Raw genomic sequence first — 22,151 nt, forward strand, 5'->3', positions numbered from 1 at the left:
AAGGCACAGGTCACCTGAGACCCTATAAAACATCAAAGCCAGTCAGTTTCAGGATTTCAGATGTGTTTGTGCAGAAATAATGGTTAACAAAATGAAATAGACAGACATTGGAAGCTATATATTACACCAGCATTATTCAAATGTTTATAAAGGAAAATGAGATTTTAGGAGCAACCTCACCTGGGTATAGACAAGCTTTACAGATTACACTGCGGCAGTGCTGTGAAGGGGGAGGAAGGCTGTGGTAATAAAGTGGAAAAGACCTGAATAGACTATTGTAGGGGACACGGAGCTCCCTGTCCACAGCCCTCCATCCTTAGCTGTTCTGACAGGATTATATATCTTGTTGCAGGAGTCGGGCACGGAGTAGACACGAGACCAGGACCTACAAAGAAAGGGTAGGTAGAGAAAGTGAAGACTTTGAGGGAGGATGGAATGGCAGCAGGTGGGGCAGTTTCTGCTTTTTTGCTTTCTCTTCTCCTTAGTTTGGCAAACTGTTTAGTGTGTCTCAGAATGGAGCCAATGACTGCATTAATTGAGCCCTTCCTGACTGACCTGTGTCATGGTCTTAGCAACATTGGGAATTAGAATTTGTTCTACACTGTCCCAGGCGGAAGCAGAGGTTTTATAAGAGAGTACCCTCAGCGTCTTTCTTCCTTAAAATGTCATTGCAGATGTACAATCCTAGGGTCCATTCCATTGGGGCTCCAGAGAAGACTCAAGCCCAAACTTCCCCTCTGACCACGGGCAGGAAGACTCCAGGCAAAGAAGAGTCCTCCATCTTCTATGCAAAACCTGTCCATGTATACAAGAGCAGAAAGCTGAGCAGGATATCCCAGAATGGTGCTGAGCAGGGTAAGTGGTGCCTTTTTTGGCATCTCTAAGCGAGAACCGTAGTCTTACACATAAAATGCATTCTCAGGCTCCTGTTCCAGTTAATGACTAATCTTGTTTCTCTCCCTCACAGAACTGGAAAGCATTTTCAAAGTGAGAACATCAAGGAGGGAGCTGGAAGGAGCTCAGGAAGTCATGGAGGATGAGGACACATATGTGGAGTTACCCCTCGATCAGGTAGTTCTTCAGGAAGGGATATGGAACATAAGAATTGCCGTACTAGGACAAACCCAAGGTCCATCAAGCCCAGGATCCTATTTTCAACAGTGGCCAACCCAGATCCCAAGTACCAGACAGAAATCTAGAAAGTAGTAACATTCCAGAGCTGAGACTGTGATGTCATAACGCCTCATTCCACCAATGCCCAAGAGCCAACCTCAGCAGTGATGTCACAATGGTTTGAATGTCCTAGACTTGGCTCACATAAGAATTGCGGTACTGGGACAGACCGAAGGTCCATCAAACCTAGTATCCCAAGTAGTAAAACAGATTTTATGCTGCTTATCCTAGGAATAAGCAGTGGATTTCCCCAAGCCATTTCATTTAGGAAATTATTCAAACCTGAAGATCTACTTGTTTGACAAACTTGTAACATGAATTTTGTTGTATCCCCTCTTTATGACTGTACAATTCTTCTTTGATGTGAACCGCCTAGAACTTTATGGTAGGGCGGTATATAAGAATAAAGTTTATTATCATTATTTCACCATATTCTCTGGTAACAAATTCCAGAGTTTAATTACATTTGTGTGAAGAAATATTTTCTCCCGTTTTCAATCTACTACTTAGTAGCTTCATCACATGGCCCCTAGTCCTAGTATTTTGGAAAAGAGCGAATAAGTGATTCACATCTACCCTTTTACACTTCACTTAGTATTTTATACACCTCTATCCATCTGACCTTTGATTTTTTGGCATTTTGGAAAAGTTTGAAAGCCCATTTTTTTCAACTTGTCTTTTCAGATTTGTTTAATTTGTAATCTTGATTTTTGTTTTTTTTATCTTTATTCATTTTTCAAACTTACAAGACGCGCATCAACAAGTACAATCATTTGAACTTAGATAAAACACTTAATATTCAGCAATAAATCAAATTATAAAGTTTATCTCCCTCCCTCCCTCCCAACCCTTTCATATCATGTATTCTCTTTCCTACTTACTCTTCTGTGGGTCTGCTGTCTGTCTCTGGCCAGGACCCCTGCAGATCTCCAAAATCCCGCTGACCACTGCAGCAATGTAAATTGGCAGGCCATCTCCACCAGGTCCTTTCCATCTTCATCAGAGGAGGTGGGATGTAGCATAGGAAAGACCCTGGCGGGGTTGGCTGGAGGCTACCAGTTTACATTGCTGCTGCTGGCACAAGTTTGGAGATCTGCAGGGGACTAGAGATGGGCATTGAACACATGGAGGGAGGAACAGAGAGATACCAGACACTCACAGGGGGGACAAGGGATAGAAAAAACCTCTAAACCAAGGAAGGGGAGAAAGAGAGGGGGATCTAGGGAAAAAGAAAGCAGAGGAAAGGAAAAAAAAAAAAGAGAGAGACCCAGACCAAAAGGAGGGGGGAAAGAGGGAGGAATATGGGACCTGGGAGGGAGCAAAGCGGGAAAGATGCTAGGCTAACAGAGGGAGGGAAAGACAGATGCCAGAACTCAGGGGGAGAACAGTCAGGATGAGAAAGCAAGTGTCCCAGGATGAGGGTGTACAAGAGAAAGGGGAAGATAGAGGGGAGAAACTGAACATAAGGAGGGACAGGAGGTATAGAGGGAGCACAGGGCCAGCAATGCATCGGGGAGATGCTAGAGGGAGGCTAGAAACACTGAGAGGGCAGATGTTTTTTAACATGGGGGGAGTACAGGGTCCGGAACACAGAAGGGAGATGCTAAATAGGACGGTTAAGGGGTGGTGGACGTAGAGGAGACCTTGTAAAGACAGTTAAAACAACAGAAAAAAACAGAAAAGAGACACTGGGACCAAAGCAATACTCAGACAACAAAGGTGGAAAAAAAGTAATTTTTTTCTGAATTTGTTAATTGTGATATGTCAGCATTGGAAAATGTGTACCTCTAGTATCTTGCATTTCAGTTTCTATATATGTACTTTTTACAGGGGTTGTTTACCTTGGGAAAGATGATATTATAGGGCGTCCATCTTAATTTTTGTGCCTAGGGCCTATTCAGTCCTGTGCTATTGGATACTGTGTTTCTAGAACCTGCTGGAAGCGGACCTTAAAACTTTTCTTTCTCTTACTCTAGAGAGAGGCAGAAACTGTGGAGGATGAAGAGGGAGCAATGCCATGGAGTAGGCAAAGCTACCAGCAGAAATACATATAAGGTGCTTTTTTTTTTTGTTTATAACTGTTTTGTTCTCTTATCATTACAAAAAGATTAAAAATAGTCATCAGCATAAAACTTATCCCAAAATAAGGAGCCTGGACCAAACAGCTAGAAACATTCAAAAAGCAATAATTTTACAAATCAGACAGAGGAGTGAGAGCAGCTGCCTCCGCACCCTGAGGTTGTGAGTTTGATTTCCACTGCAGCTCCTTATGACTCTGGGCTAGAGAATGACATGGTGACAAAATTCATCCCCATCCCTGTGGATAACAGTAGGAAACCATCTCCATGTCAGAGTCTGAATGGGCCCAGCCACTAACCCTCAAGCCTTGCATTGAAGAATGCTGGTGTAGAAGGACTGAGGTTGAGAGAGACACTAAAGAATGACATGAGATTGTTTCCCGCAGTTATCCCTGGAGACGGGAACGATGATGAATTTTGTTATCACGTCATTCTCTACTCTGGGCAACCCTCTTAACACTTTATTGCCCCAGGAAAAAACACTGTGTAACTCACACAGAAAAAAACGGTAGCTGCCTCTCTCCTTCCTCTGCTCTTTCTAAAGTTGAAAGGGAATAGAGTCCATACAAACGTAAGGAAGTTCTTCTTCATCCAGAGAGTGGTAGAACACTGGAACGCTCTTCCAGAGTCTGTCGTAGGGGAAAACACCCTCCAGGGATTCAAGACAAAGTTGGACAAGTTCCTGCTAAACTGGAACGTACACAGGCGAGGCTGGACTCATTTAGAGCACCGGTCTTTGACCTGGGGGACCCATGAGCGGACTGCTGGGCACGATGGACCACTGGTCTGACCCAGCAGTGGCAATTCTTATGTTCTTATCCCCTTTACTCTATTTATGTCAATTTGAAGTTGCAATTTTCTCAAAAAGCTCTAGAAAATGTAACCACTATCACAGTGGTGTGCCACGAGAGATTCCAAAATGTTACTTTATTTTTAACCATTCCCTTCATAAGTATACACTAGAATAGTGTTATGAGCCTCTGTGTGCGTAAGGACACAACCACCCAGACAAGCATCATTCTGTGACGTGATTGGTTCTTGAAAGCTAACGGCAAGTCATTTTACTTTTATTTTTTATGCAGCAGTTATCCTAACTTGAGCAACAAAGCAATCGAAGCATTGTTACCGTTTGGATCTTCTTATCTTTGCAAACTTGGATTTTCAGCTCTGACAGAAATTAAAAAGAGAATGACTGTAGATGATGGATGATGAAATGCATGTTGGCTTTTCGATTATCAAGTGTATTTTGAATTAATTTGTACTCAAAAACAAGCTCATCCATCGCATTGATTAGCAATTCTATTCTATCTACTTTAGTTTCACTGTTACAATTACCCGTACATAGCTTAAAGAACTGTAAATAAATAACTCTCAAATCTAATTTTTTGTTGGTTTTGCAATTTTATTTCAATTATAATGTGCCGCGAAAACGACTTCTTGCTGTAGGAGATAATGTGTTTAAAAAAGGCTGCCAAATCGTGAGCAACACTCGTCCTTTCTTGGTATTCCATTCAGAAATAGAAATACTTTCCATTATTAAGAGATGTAACATACTGGAACGTCAATGACTATAAGTAGGATGTTTCGGTCCTATCCAAAGAGAAACCTGAAAGCGTAACTCATTTAAAAAAACTTTTAAGTCCTCTCGGAATAGGATGTTGTAAATAAAATATCCAAAATAAACTATAACTATTGCATTGCCATCTAGCGTTCCACATGTCACCAACCCTTGAAAAAAATTATAGACCAAAAACGATGCACCCAAGGACATATGGGATAAAGTTGCTTTAAGATGTTCACACTTTAGGCAAGAACCGTCAGAGACCAGTGTTGCACAATAAACACGCCAAGGCGCAATATATATACATATATATATATGACAAATATACAGTATATACGCGGCACGTTATTATTATTTTTTATTCTTAGCAGTTCTGGGAGAGGGGAGGGAAGTAGGGAGGTTGGTAATTTTTTGGTATTATATAGTACGATATTGGTTTGGAATTTATAGAATATTATATTATTACAATGTTTCATTTCAAATTATTTCAAGTTACAGAATGATTATATAGTAATGAAACTAAGATGTATTGATGCAATATTTACATTTGAAATTAATAAATATGATTAAAGATTTAAAAAAAAATAACGTGCCACGAAAATAATTTGCTCCGTTTAGTGTGCTAAAAAAAAAGTTTGAGAGATACTGCACTATCAGAATTCTTCTCCTCTCCCCCCCCCAATACACACACACATTATTTTTCAAGGCATCCAACTGTAGATGGTTCTGGCAGTGTTTTGGCAGCCAGAACCAAGTGCCTCGGGCTACATTTAAATCTTCAAGCCAGCTTTTAAAAATCAGTTTATTGTACATTTTTATTTTAAATTATTTTATTAATTTTATTGTAAATTATTGTAATGAATAGATACCATTTTTCCCTTAATAGTACAAATGTAAGAGAGGGGAGGGGGGACAGTTGGATTGATAGGAAATAATTTATTATATGTGTTTGGTATGTATAATGAAAAGGGTGGGAGGAAAAGGGATGAACTTTATTAATTTGATTATTGCAGAGTATCAAGTGTTGTATCCAAGTTAAAATGTTGTTCATTCTGATGCAAATGTTGTAAGTTATAAAAATGAATAAAGAATTTAAAAAAAAAAAATCAGTTTGCAAATAGCTCATAAATCTATAAAACAAGTCAGGTAATGGTGCAAAAGCCATCCTGCCTGACAGATGTGGAAACCACTGTCTCTATGTTGAAAAACATTCTGGGTGCCTAACACAAACATCTGAAGCAAGAAGCTTGTTTCGGCTGCTGCATCCCTCCTGCTATCAGATGTATCAGCTCTGTACACATGATATGCAGGTACTTTCTCTGTCTCTAGTGGGCTCACAATCTGAATGTTTGAATCTAGAGTAACAGAGGGTTAAGTGACTTGCCCAAGGTCATCAGGATCTCAGTCTGCTACACTAACCACTAGTTGACCACTGAGATATTCTAGACCAAAATGTTATCATTTCATTTTCTATTATTAAAAACAGAGTTTTGTATGCCTGTCTTTTGAGCCTTTTGTGCCAGTGGCATTTAATAGTAACATAGTAGATGACGGCAGATAAAGACCCGAATGGTCCATCCAGTCTGCCCAACCTGATTCAATTTAAATTTTTTTTTTTCTTCTTAGCTATTTCTGGGCGAGAATCCAAAGCTTTACCCGGTACTGTGCTTGGGTTCCAACTGCCGAAATCTCTGTTAAGACTTACTCCAGCCCATCTACACCCTCCCAGCCATTGAAGCCCTCCCCTGCCCATCCTCCTCCAAACGGCCATGCACAGACACAGACCGTACAAGTCTGCCCAGTAACTGGCCTAGTTCAATAGAACTGGATGGTGGTGCTGGACATCTGTTCTGACTGCTGCTGCACTCTGATCCATGCGCAGGTCAAGAGCTAATCAGATCCAATGCTCAAATAGCTAACCAGGCACATTGGACACTCCTAAATATGACCAATTAGCTAGGGGATACAGTGACAATATGAGCCATATCTGTTCAGCTTCTGGCCACTATCAAACATTCAGATACTAAGGGTTGAATACTGACCTGCAAATAGTTTAAAATCCAATATTTCAACTTCAAACCACTGCCAACCAAGTCTCTTTCACAAGCCCAGAGGTTTAGTGTAAGTTCATAATTTATTTATTTTTTTTCTTTGTATGGCACTATAGAGCCACAAGAATCCCAATGGAATCATCACGATCATACAGAGAGGTCCAACAGAAATTCAGTTCTACAATTATACCAACTACTTGGGCCTCCTTATCTTTTGAAGGAACTAGATTCGGACTGTACTAGATTCCTGCTGTTCAGATCTGGGAGGCCAGTTACGTTCTGAGTTACTTGCTATAAGTCTCATCCTTCAAGAGGTGGACATTTTAACCCAGAACTGGAGCCAGTGTGTATATGGCAGATGTTAAGCTTTGGTCCCCAATTTGTGAGAAGTGTAGATCTCACGGTCACTCACTCATGGAACTTGTGATACACAATGTTACACCAAAGGCTGTCAGCATCATTCCCAGCACAGCTCCTAGGGGGAAAAAAAGTGGGTGTCAGATGAACATCAAGCAAAGAGCAATACGGCTTTCTTTGCAATTAGTCTTAGCGGCCACTTCTTTACATCGTTTCCATGGCAGACTCAGCGAGCTCACATGGTCAGATATAGTTCACAGGAAGTTTCCAAGTTTATTATTTATATACCTCTTATCAATGGATGTTGTCTAAGCAGTTCTACGTTCAGATGGATCAAGCAGATAAAGACCTGAAAGGTCCATCCGGTCTGCCAAATAGTTACATGCATTATGAATTAACGATTCAATTAAATTGTATTTTGTCTTTGATATTTCTGGGCCATAGACCATAGAAGTCCACCTGGTATAATCCTTAGGTTCAAACTACAGGAGCTACCATCAAATCTCACTCCAGCCTATCCAAACTACCTCATTTGCGGGGGTATAGTCCACAGATCGCCAGCTGCATGATGCTGGCAGCAGAAGGCATTTCTATTTTTACTCACTTCTTCCACCAGTGTCTTCACCGAGTGCCTTTCCAGTGGCCAATGTGACCAGCAAAGCGACTGAGTTGCAGATCGGCACAGCCAAGGACAAGTCTGAAAACCAAAGAGGGCCATTACTTCCTGATCCTGTGAAAAGTGGTTTTACAGGCAGTGCAATCCTCCTTTTCACTGCTAACTTTCCTTTGCTTTCTGGTTCTTCTCTCCAAACCCTCCTGCATTCCTTATTTTCCTGTGAGATATTAATGTTCCACATTGCTTTGATCTACTGCACATCTCATAGCATCTAAGCTGTTTACAATTGTCAAAAGAAGGGTGACATATAAACAATGACAAGAGAAAGAAAAGGTACTTATATTACAATTGGATATAGTGCATGAGAGGGATACGAGGGGAAAGTAGAGAAAAGACATGCCATTCATGGAACTCCCTGAACTATGTCTGTAATGGCCATGTCCAAGTCCATTAGGGCTTCCAGATCAGGAATCTTATTGCCTAAACTGTGAGCAATTTTAAGATGTTTTTTTAGTAAGGTTTTTATTCTGCTATCCTATTCTCCTTTGTTATTGCAGGGCTCTTCTGACCAGCATTCCAAGAAGAACAGCCAAGGACCAACCATCCTTCCCCTTCCGCAGGAACCCTCGATCTTTCAACCACAATGACTGTAGGAATCCTATGCCCAGTGAATCAAAGGGCCAAGCTCTGGTTTCTGCTCTTGAGCTCCTACTCACTAATCCAGTCTCAGGAAAGGGCAGGGATGGCTGGGGTAATCCTTCTACAGGAGTTATCTTACTACCCACTCCCCTGTAGAGACTAGTTCTTCATTTTCCTGATAGCAATTCTGCCTCAGATATCACCTCAATACAGTTAACAAGCAAACTGTTCCCGGCACTTTTAATTCACAGCTAGTTTAGGAGACTTTCACCATCACTTTCTCGATGACATAGTAACATAGTAGATGACGGCAGATAAAGACCCGAATGGTCCATCCAGTCTGCCCAACCTGATTCAATTTAAATTTTTAATTTTTTCTTCTTAGCTATTTCTGGGCAAGAATCCAATGCTCTACCCGGTTCTGTGCTTGGGTTCCAACTGCTGAAGTCTCCGTCAAAGCTCTCTCTAGTCCATCTATACACTCCCAGCCGTTGAAGCCCTCCCCAGCCCATCCTCCACCAAACGGCCATATATAGACACAGACCGTGCAAGTCTGCCCAGTACTGGCCTTAGTTCAATATTTACTATTCTTTTCTGATTCTAGATCCTCTGTATTCATCCCAGGCTTCTTTGAACTCAGTCACAGTTTTCCTCTCCACCACCTCTCTCGGGAGCGCATTCCAGGCATCCACCACCCTCTCCGTAAAGTAGAATTTCCTAACATTGCCCCTGATTTCTTAAAAGCAGTTTTAATACATTGCATTAAAAATATTCCAGAAGTAAGATTTTAAAGATGCTTTAGTATTTTCCAGCAGCACATTTTGTTTGTGCAACTACACAGAATACAGATCCGGCATATTTGTTGTGTTTTATTTGACACCACCTTTTTATGGGACCCCTGAAGAAGACGTGTTGATCAAAACATGGACTGTGTTGGGTCCCATATTGCAACAAGTGGTTTATTGTTCATAATAAATGTTGCCTGTATCTTGTACACCTGTCTGCAGTTCCCTTCTTTGTCCTTGGTTTATCACATCTTCACTGTAGATCTGTTGGATTTTTTTTTTTTTTTAATTTTCTTTTCCAATTCTTTATTCATTTTTCATCTTACTTCAAGTATACAATATTACATCAATTGAATCATACACATCACTTGAAATTCTTTCTATTGTCATCTTAAATACATAAATTATCTCCCTTCCCCACCCACCCTTTTCACAAATATTGTAATCAGAAAATATCATACATGTGTTATATTCATAGAATTAATTAAACCTATATCATAACTATATACCACCCCCTTTCCCATAATTATAATTATACTTTCAGTGTAAAAAGGCGTCTAATCATTACAATAAGTTATCATTTTCTTTATTAAAAAATATCACCTTGGAAAATACCTGTCTCAGAGAGATGATGTGACTGGTGTCCTTTATACAGATAGCTTTCGTTAATTAATTAGAAAATAAACAGATAGATGGATGACAACTTTCAGTGCAAATATGTGTTCTTGGCTGTCAGACCAGAATTTGAATTTACCTGTAGAGGCCAGCGTGATGTAAAAGATCAGCGAGCCACACTGGTTAAGAAGAAATGGCAACATATACTGCAAAAAAAAGAGATTATTACTCCTCAGCTGCTCCTGTGACAAATGGCAATTATGAACACTGGATGCCCCCCACAATAAATAAATAAATCCACACCAAAAATGTCATCAAGAAAATGGAACAGAAGCTGGCCCAGTAGAAGGAATTTGTGGAATAATAGGAATTGGAAGGAAGGGCCAGCTGGGCTCCACTTGAGACTACTAAGCAAAATACTTGAAGTAGCTGCATGCAAAGCGCTTTGAGGGTAGGGCTACCATATGGCTCCAGAAAAAAGAGCTCTATCACTGATCACCTTAAATAGATGATAATATATATAATAAAATTACACTATCAAACTCAGACCCACAGCCTAAACTCTAGTGATTTTTCATGGAGCTAGTTGCAAATGAGACCATCATAGCATGTTCACTGTCTCTGCCACCTGCTTCCCATTACACCTACAAACTCTACAACATAGATAAGAAGCTTGTTACTTATCTATATTCAGCTCTGCAACTGCTCCGGGTACATTCTTAAATTCTAAACTGCTGTCATACTCTCTCTGACCCCCAAGCTAGGTTTCACGGTTGGCTTCTTCAGGAGGGGACACGGTTAACAGGACTCCTCCACCCAGCTAACAGACAGCTCCAGCAACTTATCTATGTAGAGTTTTTAGGTGTAATGAGAAGCAGGTGGCAGAGACAGTGAACATGCTATGATGGTCTCATTTGCAACTGGCTCCGTGAAAAATCACCAGAGTTCAGGTTGTGGGTCTGAGCATTCACTTAATAGCACTTTTTGAAGCCAGTTTGATAGTGTGATTTTATTATATATATATATATACAGTGGTACCTCGGTTTACGAGTGCACCGGTTTGCGAGTGTTTTGCAAGACGAGCAAAACATTTGCAAAATCGGCACCTCGGAAACCGAGCGCGCTTCGATTTGCAAGCGCCCCCCCTGTGAACCGGCACCCCCCCCCCCCCCCGCCGCCATCGGGCACCCCGCCACCGCGACCTGAGGTCCCTCTAACCCACTTGAACCCTCTTCTTACTTTGCTGTAGCTTCCGCAGCGGCACCGGCACCAGCATGTCCTGTGCGTGGTGCCGATGCCTGAAGATCTGCTTCCTGTGCTCAAGGCCTGAGAGTTCACGTCTAACGTGAACTCTCACGTCGAACGTGAACTCTCAAGGTCCAGCACAGGAAGCAGATCTTCAGGCAACGGCACCACGCACAGGACATGCTGGTGCCGGTGCCGCTGCGGAGGCTAGAGCAAAGTAAGAAGAGGGTTCGGGTGGATTGGGGGGATCTCAGGTCGAGAAGGGGGGGGTGGCCGGTGGCGGCGGGGGGGTGCAGACCGCGGGGGGGAGGGTGCCGGTTTGCGGGGGGGGGGGCCTTCGGGGGGAGCAATGCCGGTTCTCATGGGGGGGGAGCAGCGCTGCTGGCCTCAGGGGGGTGGGAACCTATCAAAGCAAGTTTCCATTATTTCCTATGGGGAAACTCGCTTTGATAAACGAGCATTTTGGATTACAAGCATGCTCCTGGAATGGATTATGCTCGTAATCCAAGGTACCACTGTATTACATTTAAGGTGATCAGAGATAGAGCTGTTAGTTTATCACCATTGGGTAATTTAAATCTCCCTAGTATATAGTGCAGAAAAAGGAGGACAGATTGAGATCTGGAAGTAAACCCCAGATGTCTCAGTCCATCCTCCTATTGAGGGGGGCTATACAGTCCCTTAGGCACAAACTCAGCGTTGGCAATCCTATGTGGAGCACAGACCTGGTAGTTGAGGAAGAGAAAGCTCATCTCTGCCAGCAGCTGCCGGGCTCTGCTCCCTCTCTTCACTGTCTCTAAGCCTTCTGCGCCCCTCTTCAAGAAGGGGTTGGTGGCGCCCCACAGCACAGACACCGCCACCATGGAGGTGAGCTCCCCTGCAAGATCAAGGTGAAATGGCCATGAGATCCCAGGCCCTCTTGAATTCAGACACAGCCCGGGGCTCCACTTCTGCCACCTCATCCGGAGCCCTCTCAAGTCTACACATTGAGATCTTTACAGACCACCCAGACTTGGGGGGTCCGCCTTGGGCGCTGGCACCCTTTCTCTTCACCATGTGCATGCGACCCCCTACTGCCTATCCCAAGCCCTCTTGAATTCAGACACAGCCCGGGGCTCCACTTCTGCCACCTCATCCGGTGCCCTCTCAAGTCTACACATTGAGATCTTTACAGACCACCCAGACTTGGGGGGTCCGCCTTGGGCGCTGGCACCCTTTCTCTTCGCCATGTGCATGCGACCCCCTACTGCCTATCCCAGGCCCTCTTGAATTCAGACACAGCCCGGGGCTCCACTTCTGCCACCTCATCCGGTGCCCTCTCAAGTCTACACATTGAGATCTTTACAGACCACCCAGACTTGGGGGGTCCGCCTTGGGCGCTGGCACCCTTTCTCTTCGCCATGTGCATGCGACCCCCTACTGCCTATCCCAGGCCCTCTTGAATTCAGACACAGCCCAGGGCTCCACTTCTGCCACATCATCCGGTGCCCTCTCAAGTCTACACATTGAGATCTTTACAGACCACCCAGACTTGGGGGGTCCGCCTTGGGCGCTGGCACCCTTTCTCTTCGCCATGTGCATGCGACCCCCTACTGCCTATCCCAAGCCCTCTTGAATTCAGACACAGCCCGGGGCTCCACTTCTGCCACCTCATCCGGTGCCCTCTCAAGTCTACACATTGAGATCTTTACAGACCACCCAGACTTGGGGGGTCCGCCTTGGGCGCTGGCACCCTTTCTCTTCGCCATGTGCATGCGACCCCCTACTGCCTATCCCAGGCCCTCTTGAATTCAGACACAGCCCAGGGCTCCACTTCTGCCACATCATCCGGTGCCCTCTCAAGTCTACACATTGAGATCTTTACAGACCACCCAGACTTGGGGGGTCCGCCTTGGGCGCTGGCACCCTTTCTCTTCGCCATGTGCATGCGACCCCCTACTGCCTATCCCAAGCCCTCTTGAATTCAGACACAGCCCGGGGCTCCACTTCTGCCACCTCATCCGGTGCCCTCTCAAGTCTACACATTGAGATCTTTAGAGACGTCTTTAGACTGCCTGGTCGGCTCCGTCACCTTCTTGTGTGGCTGTAAGATCATCTGTCCAAGGAGAACTACCGTTACAGGTAAGCAACTTCTATTTCCCTTCCCTTCCCTTCCCCCATATTAGTCGCTCCCGCCGTGGCTCTCCTGCCGACGTCACTTCCGGGTGCCGCGCATAGGACGCCAGCGGGAGGAACGTCGACGTCCTCGTCGCTCTGTGGGTCTCTCCCCCTCCCCCAGCAGCACTGCGGCGCGCTGTCCTGCCAAACGCCTTACCCGCCGTAACCATAGCAGCCGCCCCACCTCACTTCCGCCGCTCGGTGACATCACGTCCGCTCTTGCCGTCGCCGGAACCGAGCAGCCATGGTGCGTGGCGGCAGCGCTCGTCGCCTCGGTCTGGCCATTGGCCGCCGCCTCACGAGTGTCTGGGGGTGGTGGGTGGGAGGGCGCCGAGCGCGTGGCGCGTGTAGCCCCGCCTCTCCCGGAAGTGTCTGACCTGGCTCTTCTTGTCTCCTCAGAAGCCCATCTTGCTGCAGGGCCACGAGAGGTCCATCACCCAGATCAAGTACAACCGCGAGGGGGACCTGCTGTTCACCGTAGCCAAAGACCCCGTAAGTGGAGCAAAGAACTGCTAGACTTAGGCCTTTCTTTCTTCTATGCACGTCATGGTTAAAAAGACAACTTAAGCATTAAAAAAAGCAGCTTGAAGATCAACATTCTTGGTTATCAAGCAGATGAGTTTTGAATAATTTCCTAAAGAATGTTTTCTAGGGACAACCCCTAGGGCTGGGGAAAATAAACAAGTTTCAAGTTTATTAGGATTTTATATACCGCCTATCAAGGTTATCTAAGCGGTTTTACAATCAGGTACTCAAGCATTTTCCCTCTCTGTCCCGGTGGGCTCACAATCTAGCTAATGTACCTGGGGCTATGGAGGACTGAGTGACTTGCCCAGGGTCAGAAGGAGTAGCGCAGGGTTTGAACCCACAACCCCAGGGTGCTGAGGCTGTAGATCCAACCACTGCGCCACACACTCCTGGTATGCTTTTTTCTTTTTTTAAATTCTTTATTCATTTTTGCATGTTACAACAAGTGTAGCAGTTAAACTCATATGAACTTAAAGATACACACTTGATTAACTCTTATATATGCATTATGTATAACATTTTATTACAAATTAATATTCTGTAATATTTTAAATATTATATAAGAAATCTAATATATAAATTATTCTTATTGAATAGAATAACCTCCCCTCCCTCCCTACTCAGTAATACATAGAAGTATCATTACTATGAAACTATTCAAATAATCATGTATTATGAAATAACAACAAGTAAAGCCCACCCATTTCCCCCCTAATCAAATATCTTATCATGGGAAAAGTTAATCATTCATTACAAAAATCTGTTAATGGTCCCCAGATTTTCTGAAATTTGCTAAAATAATCTTTTTTCAATTAAACAATTTCAGATACCATACCAAATAAGAGAGTGGTAGCCCAAAAAGGGCTTTATAACAAACACACCCAAAGTTAAAATACTCTGGCCCCAAAAGGCAGTAGCCCGTCTCCCTTCTCTGCTCCCTGTCCAGCATCTGCTAGGCCGGCCCACCTCGCATTATCCAAGTGGGCCAGCCTAGCAAATGCCCCGCGGCTGCTGCCACTGCTGGTCCAGGGGTGAGAAGAAGAGGTGTCATGACAGCATAGTCAGAAGGCAGAAAGTCAGTCAGAGATCAGGGCTGGGGAAAACGCCACACGCGTCGCAAACCGCCGCAGACTTCTACTGCACATGTGGCGGCTTGGACGCACGGAGATTGAAATGCGCATATGCACTAAGGGTTTTATTATAGCGGATGCACAACATTTGCTAAGGGAGTTTCCTAATTAAGATTGCACTAATGTATTTTCAACGATCACATTGAATGTTTATTTATTTATTTATTTTTAATTCTTTATTCATTTTACATCTTGCAACAAATGTATCATAAAATAACATTTAAACTTAAACAATATCACTTGATTCTCTATCAATTTAACTTAAATAATAATATTTAAACCCTCCCTCCCAATCCTATTAATTTAATATCAAATCAGAAATCCCCCCCATACTTTGCAATTATACCTATTAGGGAAAAATGATAGTCCAATAACTACTCATTACAATATTCTAGTGAATGTTTAAATAATTTCAAGGTATTTGAAACTATGTAAGGGGATCCATTTTTTCTGGACACCCTGTACCACTGCTGCACCATTCTTTATAGAAACATAGAAACATAGAAAGGTGACGGCAGAAAAGGGCTATAGCCCACCAAGTCTGCCCACTCTACTGACCCGCCCTATCAAGTCTGAGTGTCTTGCTAGGCCTCTGTAGGGATCCCACATAGATGTCCCATTTATTCTTAAAGTCAAGCACGCTGTTGGCCTTGGCCACCTGCTCCGGAAGCTTATTCCAGTGCCCTATCACTCTTTCCGTGAAGAAATACTTCCTAATGTCACCCCTAAATTTCCCTCCTCTGAGTTTGAGCGGATGCCCTCTTGTGGCCGAGGGTCCCCTGAGTAGAAAGATGTCATCTTCTACCTCGACACGACCAGTGATGTATTTAAACGTTTCAATCATGTCTCCCCTCTCCCTGCGTTCCTCCAGAGTGTAGAGCTGCAGTTTATTCAGTCTCTCCTCATACGAGAGACCCTTGAGCCCCGAAATATTCCTAGTGGCCATCCGCTGAACCGACTCGACTCTAAGCACATCTTTGCGGTAATGTGGCCTCCAGAACTGCACACAGTACTCCAGGTGAGGTCTTACCATGGTTCTGTACAGTGGCAATATGACCTCAGGTTTCCTGCTTACGAAACTTCTATTGATACATCCCATCATTTGTCTTGCCTTGGATGATGCTTTTTCCACCTGATTTGCAACCTTCATGTCTGCACTGATGATCACTCCCAAGTCTCGCTCAACTATCGTCCTGGTCAACGTTTCTCCATTTAAGGTGTAGGTTTTGCATGGATTCCTGCTACCGAGGTGCATGACCTTACATTTCTTGGCGTTGAAGCCCAGCTGCCATGTTGAGGACCAGTTCTCCAATGTAAGCAGGTCCTGCGTCATACAATCCTGCAAATCATTTTCCCTTACTATATTGCATATTTTGGCGTCATCGGCGAATAATGTTACTTTACCCTGAAGCCCTCGTGTCAAGTCCCCTATGAATATGTTAAAAAGGAGTGGACCCAGGACTGAGCCCTGCGGGACTCCGCTGATCACTTCCGATGTTTCAGAGAAGGTGCCATTGACCACCACTCTTTGAAGTCTACCACTCAGCCAATCCCTGACCCAAGTAGTTAGCGTCTCACCTATCCCCATTGATTTCATCTTGCTTAAAAGCCTGCGGTGTGGGACACTGTCAAAAGCTTTACTAAAATCCAAGTATACTATGTCCAGAGACTCCCCGGAGTCCAGCTTCGTTGTTACCCAATCAAAGAAGCCGATGAGATTAGATTGACATGACCTACCCCTAGTGAATCCATGTTGATTGGGATCCCTCAGATTCCCATCCTCCAAGATCATGTCTAATTTGCGTTTAAGTAGTGTTTCCATGAGTTTACACACTATCGATGTGAGACTCACCGGTCTGTAATTCGCAGCCTCTGCTCTGCAACCCTTTTTGTGCAGAGGAACGACGTTAGCTGTTTTCCAGTCTAGTGGGACTCTCCCCGTCCTTAGGGAAAGATTGAAGAGCATGGCTAATGGTTCTGCCAGGACTCCACACAGCTCTCTGAGCACTCTTGGGTGCACTTTGTCTGGTCCCATGGCTTTGTTCACTTTGAGCCTTGCCAGTTCGCTGGCAAGGCTCCTGGGAGAGGCCGGGACTGGAGGAACTGTGAGTTCAGTACTCCTGCTGTACTATGCAGTGCCTTTTGCTGAAATTAAAGGAAACTAGTTTTTCTAACAGTTGCAGGTGTTATACATTTTTAGCAAGAGTTGCAGAAGATAATAAAACATAATCTGCCTTTTTATTTCTATTTAAAAGGACAATGATGTATTTTCTTGTACACTTTTTGACCTTCCCATGCAGTTCTTATGTTTTGTTTTTCAGATTGTTAATGTTTGGTATTCAGTGAACGGGGAAAGACTAGGCACCTATACTGGACACACAGGAGCTGTGTGGTGTGTGGACGCTGACTGTATCTTTTCTTTAAAATAATCTTTCCTTTCTCCTTTGTGAGCCACATTAAAGCAATAGCAGGGTCATGTACTAGAGCTTCTTCTGGAATTCAGCAGTTATGGGCTCTAAATTCAACCTCTGTAAAATGACTGGAATAATTCTATCCCCCCCCCACACACACAGGGCTGTGAGTTTGCTGACTCAAGGACTGAAAGTACCTGAAAATTGAACCTAGGTTGTCCCATTGCCAATAGGCTGTCTGCCTTCTATTCGCCCTTGACATTCGAAGAAGAAACCTTACATGGCTGTGATTTCTAATACATTTCACTGACTAGTTCAAAGAAATAAAGATTTGTATTCTTCTGAGCCTTATTCGAAAAAGGAAAAGGATGGTTTAGATTTTTTAAAGTTAATAAAAGGACCAAAAATTCCTGAACATATAAAACGAAGTTTAGAAGAACCAATATCCTTAAAAGAATTAGATACAGCTTTGAAATCCCTTAGGGTTGGATCCGCTCCAGGTGGAGATGGTTATACAGTGGAGTTTTATAAATCATTTCAAAACATTATAATGCCCTATTTATTAAAACTATATCAGACACAACTAAATAAAGGTTGTATTACAGATACTATGGCTGAATCAATAACTATAGTTTTACCTAAGCCAAATAAAGATCCCACTTTGGTTTCAAATTATAGACCAATTTCTTTAATAAATGTGGATGGAAAAATTCTAACTAAGGCATTAGCATTAAGATTGGCTAAAGCTCTCCCTTTCATTATAGATATGCATCAGACAGGTTTCGTTGCTCAAAGACACTCATCTCATAATACTAGATTGGCACATCACATGTTATATTTGACAAAATCCATTAATGACCCAGCATTCTCTATTTCATTAGATGCTGAAAAAGCTTTTGATAGAGTGGAATGGATCTTCATGTTTCAGGCAATGGAATGGTTTGGAATAGGATCCGGATTTATACAAATAATAAAAGCATTGTATAGCTCCCCTGCTGCTAGATTATATATCAATAACAATTTTTCAGAAAGATTTATTCTACAAAGGGGGGCTAGACAAGGATGCCCACTATCTCCTTTGCTTTTTGATATCGTTTTAGAACCCTTATTATTAGCTATAGAACAGGTAAGGGAGATACAGGGTATTCCGCATTCAGATAAAGAATATAAGTTATCAGCATATGCGGATGATATTTTACTTTATTTGAGAAATCCGGAAACAACTATTCCAAATTTGCTTGAATTAATTGAAAAATTTGGAAAATTTTCAGGTTATAAAATAAACTGGAATAAATCAGAAGTGCTTCCACTCAATGTACATTGTACAAAAAGTTTATTTGACTCATTTTCTTTTATTTGGAAAGAAGAAGGATTAAAATACTTAGGAATTTGGATTACAAAAACTGTGGATGAGACTATGAAAATTAATGAAAAAAATTTATTACAAAAAGTGTCAGAAATGTGTGAACAATGGAATCCTTTATGCATATCTTGGTGGGGGAGAATACAAACTGTAAAAATGATGATATTACCAGTAGTTTGTTACCAAATGGGTATGATACCAATTTTTTTTCAGGGGTCATTTTACAAAAAATTGGATAAGATGTTAACAAAATTTATTTGGCTTGGAAAAAACCCCAGAATTGCTCTAGTATCTTTACAAAGACCAATTGCGGAGGGAGGGGTAAATTTTCCAAATTTTTATAGGTACCATCAAGCCTATATTATGCGTCAGGGTATGTATTGGATCCTCCCAGAGCCCATTGAACATATACCAGATTGGTTCTGGTTAGAATGGAGATTAATGTTTCCTTTACGTCTGAGTCATGTTATCAGTATTCAAATGCCAAGGTTATATAAGGATCACAAAATATTTGTTGATACTTGGAAAACTATAAGATATATAAGTAATCTAACTCCTATTCCAATAACTAAATCAACGACTCAAACAATATGGCTCAATCCAAAGATCAAAGTTGGCGGTTTTAAAATTATCTGGAAACATTGGATGATTGCTGGAATTCGGATTTTAGAAGATGTAATAAATAAAGGTAAACTGCTTGAATTTTCACAATTGCAAAATAAATTTGGTTTAAATAAATCACAATATTTCAGATGGATGCAATTGAAGCAGGCCATTCAGGTAGGGTTTCCTGAATGGAAAAATCTTAATAACTATCATAGTATGGAATTCTTATGTTTTCAGATAGATTCCATGGGTCACCAGGCCGCAATGTGGTATAAATTAATATCTGGATTCGTACATAAAAAGAAAAAAAATGGTCTTAGAGATATTTGGAGCATTGAGATTAAGCATCAGATTAATGCATCTCAATGGCCACGACTTTGGTCTTGGAGGTTAAAATGCACATTGTCAGCCTCTATGAGACAAACTTGGTTTTTTATTTTACATAGAGCTTTATGGACCCCTACACGTTTACATAGAATAGATAGCTCTAAGTCTAATAGATGCTGGCATTGCCATCTTGAAGCAGGGACATTAGATCATCTTTTATTCTATTGTCCATTCATATTAATATTTTGGAAATCAATTTGGCCTCAAATTAATAGGATGTTAGAAAATCCGGTAGCCTTGACATATGATACGATTTTGTTTGGTACTGCAATGAGAGCTCGAAGTCAAATTTCATCAAATAACAATAAACTTTTATTTATATTGACTGGAGTAGCAGTACAACAAATTACACATAATTGGAAAAATTATGACAGATTGAACTATAATTTTTGGTGGAACTCAGTTTGCCATATATATAAGATGGAGTGTACATTTGCAACACAAAAAGGATATATGGATAAGTTCAAGAAGATTTGGGGACCATTAACAGATTTTTGCAATGACTGATTTTAATTTTTTCCCATAATAAGATAATGGTTAAAGAAGGGAGGGAGGGAAGGGGTAAATAATTTATTCTCTTTATTATACATTATAAAAAATATATCATAATGAATGAATGATAGTCTTATGAGAAATCAATGTGATAAAGGGAGGGAAAAGGGTTCATAATTAAATAATAATTGATAAAATCATTACAATATATATGTTATATAAATTCATAAGAAAAATAATATAAAATATGGTTTATATAAAATACATTATAGAGATATCAAGTGTATTGTTAAGATAAATGTATGGAAAATTTATAACACTTGTTGATATGTGAAAAAATCAATAAAAAACTTAAAACAAAAAAACAAAAAAAGGACTGAAAGTACCTGAAAATTGAACCTAGGTTGTCCCATTGCCAATAGGCTGTCTGCCTTCTATTCGCCCTTGACATTCGAAGAAGAAACCTTACATGGCTGTGATTTCTAATACATTTCACTGACTAGTTCAAAGAACAGAATTTGCACTACAGCCTCCACTGGAATTTTTCAAGCTTTCTGGGGCCTATGTATGACAAGAATAGGCAGATCACCATCTTCTCTCCTGTTACTTATTTCTGTAGCAAGGTGCTATACAGATAGAAGCAGCAGTCCCTTCACTATAGAGCTTACGTTTTAGTAGAGAAGCACATGCAAGATAATTTTCAAATAATCACTTAAGTATTAAAGTAAGCATGTTTAAAAAGAGCAGTCTTAAATTATGAAGATTCCCTTGTTGTAACGCTAACACCTTTTCCATTTTATATATATGACAAACTGAGTTCCACCAAAATGTATAATTTAATTTAGTATAATCCTTCCAATTTTGAGTAATTTGTTGCATGGCGACCCCTGTCAATATTAATAATAACTTGTTATTATTTGCAGAAATCAGACTCTGAGTTCTCATTGCTGTACCAAATAATATAGTGTCATATGAGAGTCCTACATGGTTTTCTAATAATTTATTAATTTGGGGCCAAATTAGTTTCCAAAAAGCATTTACACAGGGACAAAAAAAAATTAAATGATCTAGCGTCCCAACTTCTATTCTATATTATAAGAGGATTTGTTTGTAAATACAAGTGCCATATGATAATTGATTATAATATGTTTAATTCACTTATTGTAAGAATTCAAAAATGAATAAATAAAAATACATTAAAAAAAAAAGAGCAGTCTTAAGATCTGGAAACTGGGTGTTTCTGCATTTTTAAAAGCATTCTTTAAAAAGGTGAATTATTTAGAAAAATTTTGAATAGACATGCCAAGACATAGACCCAGGAGAAGGGCTGTGGAGTCAGTAGATAAATCCTTTGACTCTGACTCCTGGGTTTCTGGTACCCACGACTCCGACTCCAGGTATCCAAAATTGTCTCCGACTCCTCAACTCTATCTCCACAGCCCTGCCCAGACAGAATATGTGGAGTTTGAAATTCAGTGGAGGAAAGAGGCACTGAGTGTGTTGGGTCTCTTCATCAGATGTTTGCTCTGTATAATATCTGACTATGGATTTTTCTACATTAATCTGCTCCAGATTTAGCAGGATCTTAGTTATCTGAATCTGTTTAGTATCCTTTTAATTCAAATATAAGGTCAGTGAACTGAGAGGCCCATTGCATGGGCAAGGTTTCAGCATCCCTTCCTTGAGGCAGAGTCCAGCATCTGGATTAATGCTTAGTTTTGTGCACTCCATGCCAGGACACATTGGAGATGATCCTGTTGTGGCTATATTGTACATTTTAATGCATTTCTGCAGCTGTAGTAGGGGTCTATGACAACTTGTTTGTGATCCTTAACAGCTGTTGCAGGGGATACCCGCCATGTTCTTTCTGGATCTGCTGATAACTCCTGCAGACTTTGGGACTGTGAGACAGGTAGGACAGTATGTATAATTCTCTGGCCTTTGCCTGTAAGAATCA

General features: G+C 41.7%; 3 protein-coding genes across 12 annotated transcripts in view; 2 read left to right on the forward strand and 1 right to left on the reverse strand.

Moving 5' to 3' along the window:
- DCDC2B (doublecortin domain containing 2B) overlaps positions 1-9,087 on the forward strand; it is a 22,689-nt gene extending 13,602 nt beyond the window's left edge. For 2 of the 5 annotated variants that reach the window (XM_033954572.1, XM_033954567.1), the window contains 4 exons: positions 353-398; positions 675-855; positions 968-1,071; positions 8,394-9,087. In XM_033954572.1, coding sequence (XP_033810463.1) covers positions 353-398; positions 675-855; positions 968-1,071; positions 8,394-8,483 — 421 coding nt within the window. In that variant the 3' untranslated portion in view covers positions 8,484-9,087. Of the gene's footprint in view, positions 1-352; positions 399-674; positions 856-967; positions 1,072-3,149; positions 3,229-4,333; positions 4,389-8,393 lie in introns of those variants that run through there. The other 3 variants (XM_033954571.1, XM_033954569.1, XM_033954568.1) reach the window with 3 other exon arrangements.
- On the reverse strand, positions 6,933-13,587 carry TMEM234 (transmembrane protein 234). 5 transcript variants are annotated; one of them, XM_033954577.1, is made up of 5 exons: positions 13,435-13,587; positions 11,846-11,997; positions 10,015-10,081; positions 7,825-7,917; positions 6,933-7,338 (listed from the first exon to the last, which is right to left on the reverse strand). In XM_033954577.1, exons 1-5 carry the CDS (start codon positions 13,445-13,447, stop codon positions 7,268-7,270), a joined length of 396 nt encoding a protein of 131 aa, XP_033810468.1. In that variant the 5' UTR covers positions 13,448-13,587; the 3' UTR covers positions 6,933-7,267. The 5 variants fall into 5 exon arrangements, with proteins under 5 accessions (XP_033810468.1, XP_033810470.1, XP_033810469.1 ...); XM_033954579.1 differs by having other exon boundaries at positions 13,462-13,570; XM_033954578.1 differs by lacking the exon at positions 13,435-13,587 and adding an exon at positions 13,192-13,324.
- EIF3I (eukaryotic translation initiation factor 3 subunit I) overlaps positions 13,401-22,151 on the forward strand; it is a 19,985-nt gene continuing 11,234 nt past the window's right edge. Inside the window, exons 1-4 of one of the 2 annotated variants that reach the window (XM_033954573.1) lie at positions 13,401-13,524; positions 13,677-13,769; positions 17,236-17,344; positions 22,041-22,106. In XM_033954573.1, the coding sequence (XP_033810464.1) occupies positions 13,522-13,524; positions 13,677-13,769; positions 17,236-17,344; positions 22,041-22,106 (271 nt within the window). In that variant the 5' untranslated portion in view covers positions 13,401-13,521. The remainder of the gene's footprint in view (positions 13,525-13,676; positions 13,770-17,235; positions 17,345-22,040; positions 22,107-22,151) is intronic. The other variant, XM_033954574.1, reaches the window with a different exon arrangement.

Source organism: Geotrypetes seraphini, chromosome 8, assembly GCF_902459505.1.
Source record: "Geotrypetes seraphini chromosome 8, aGeoSer1.1, whole genome shotgun sequence".
Lineage (NCBI taxonomy): Eukaryota > Metazoa > Chordata > Amphibia > Gymnophiona > Dermophiidae > Geotrypetes > Geotrypetes seraphini.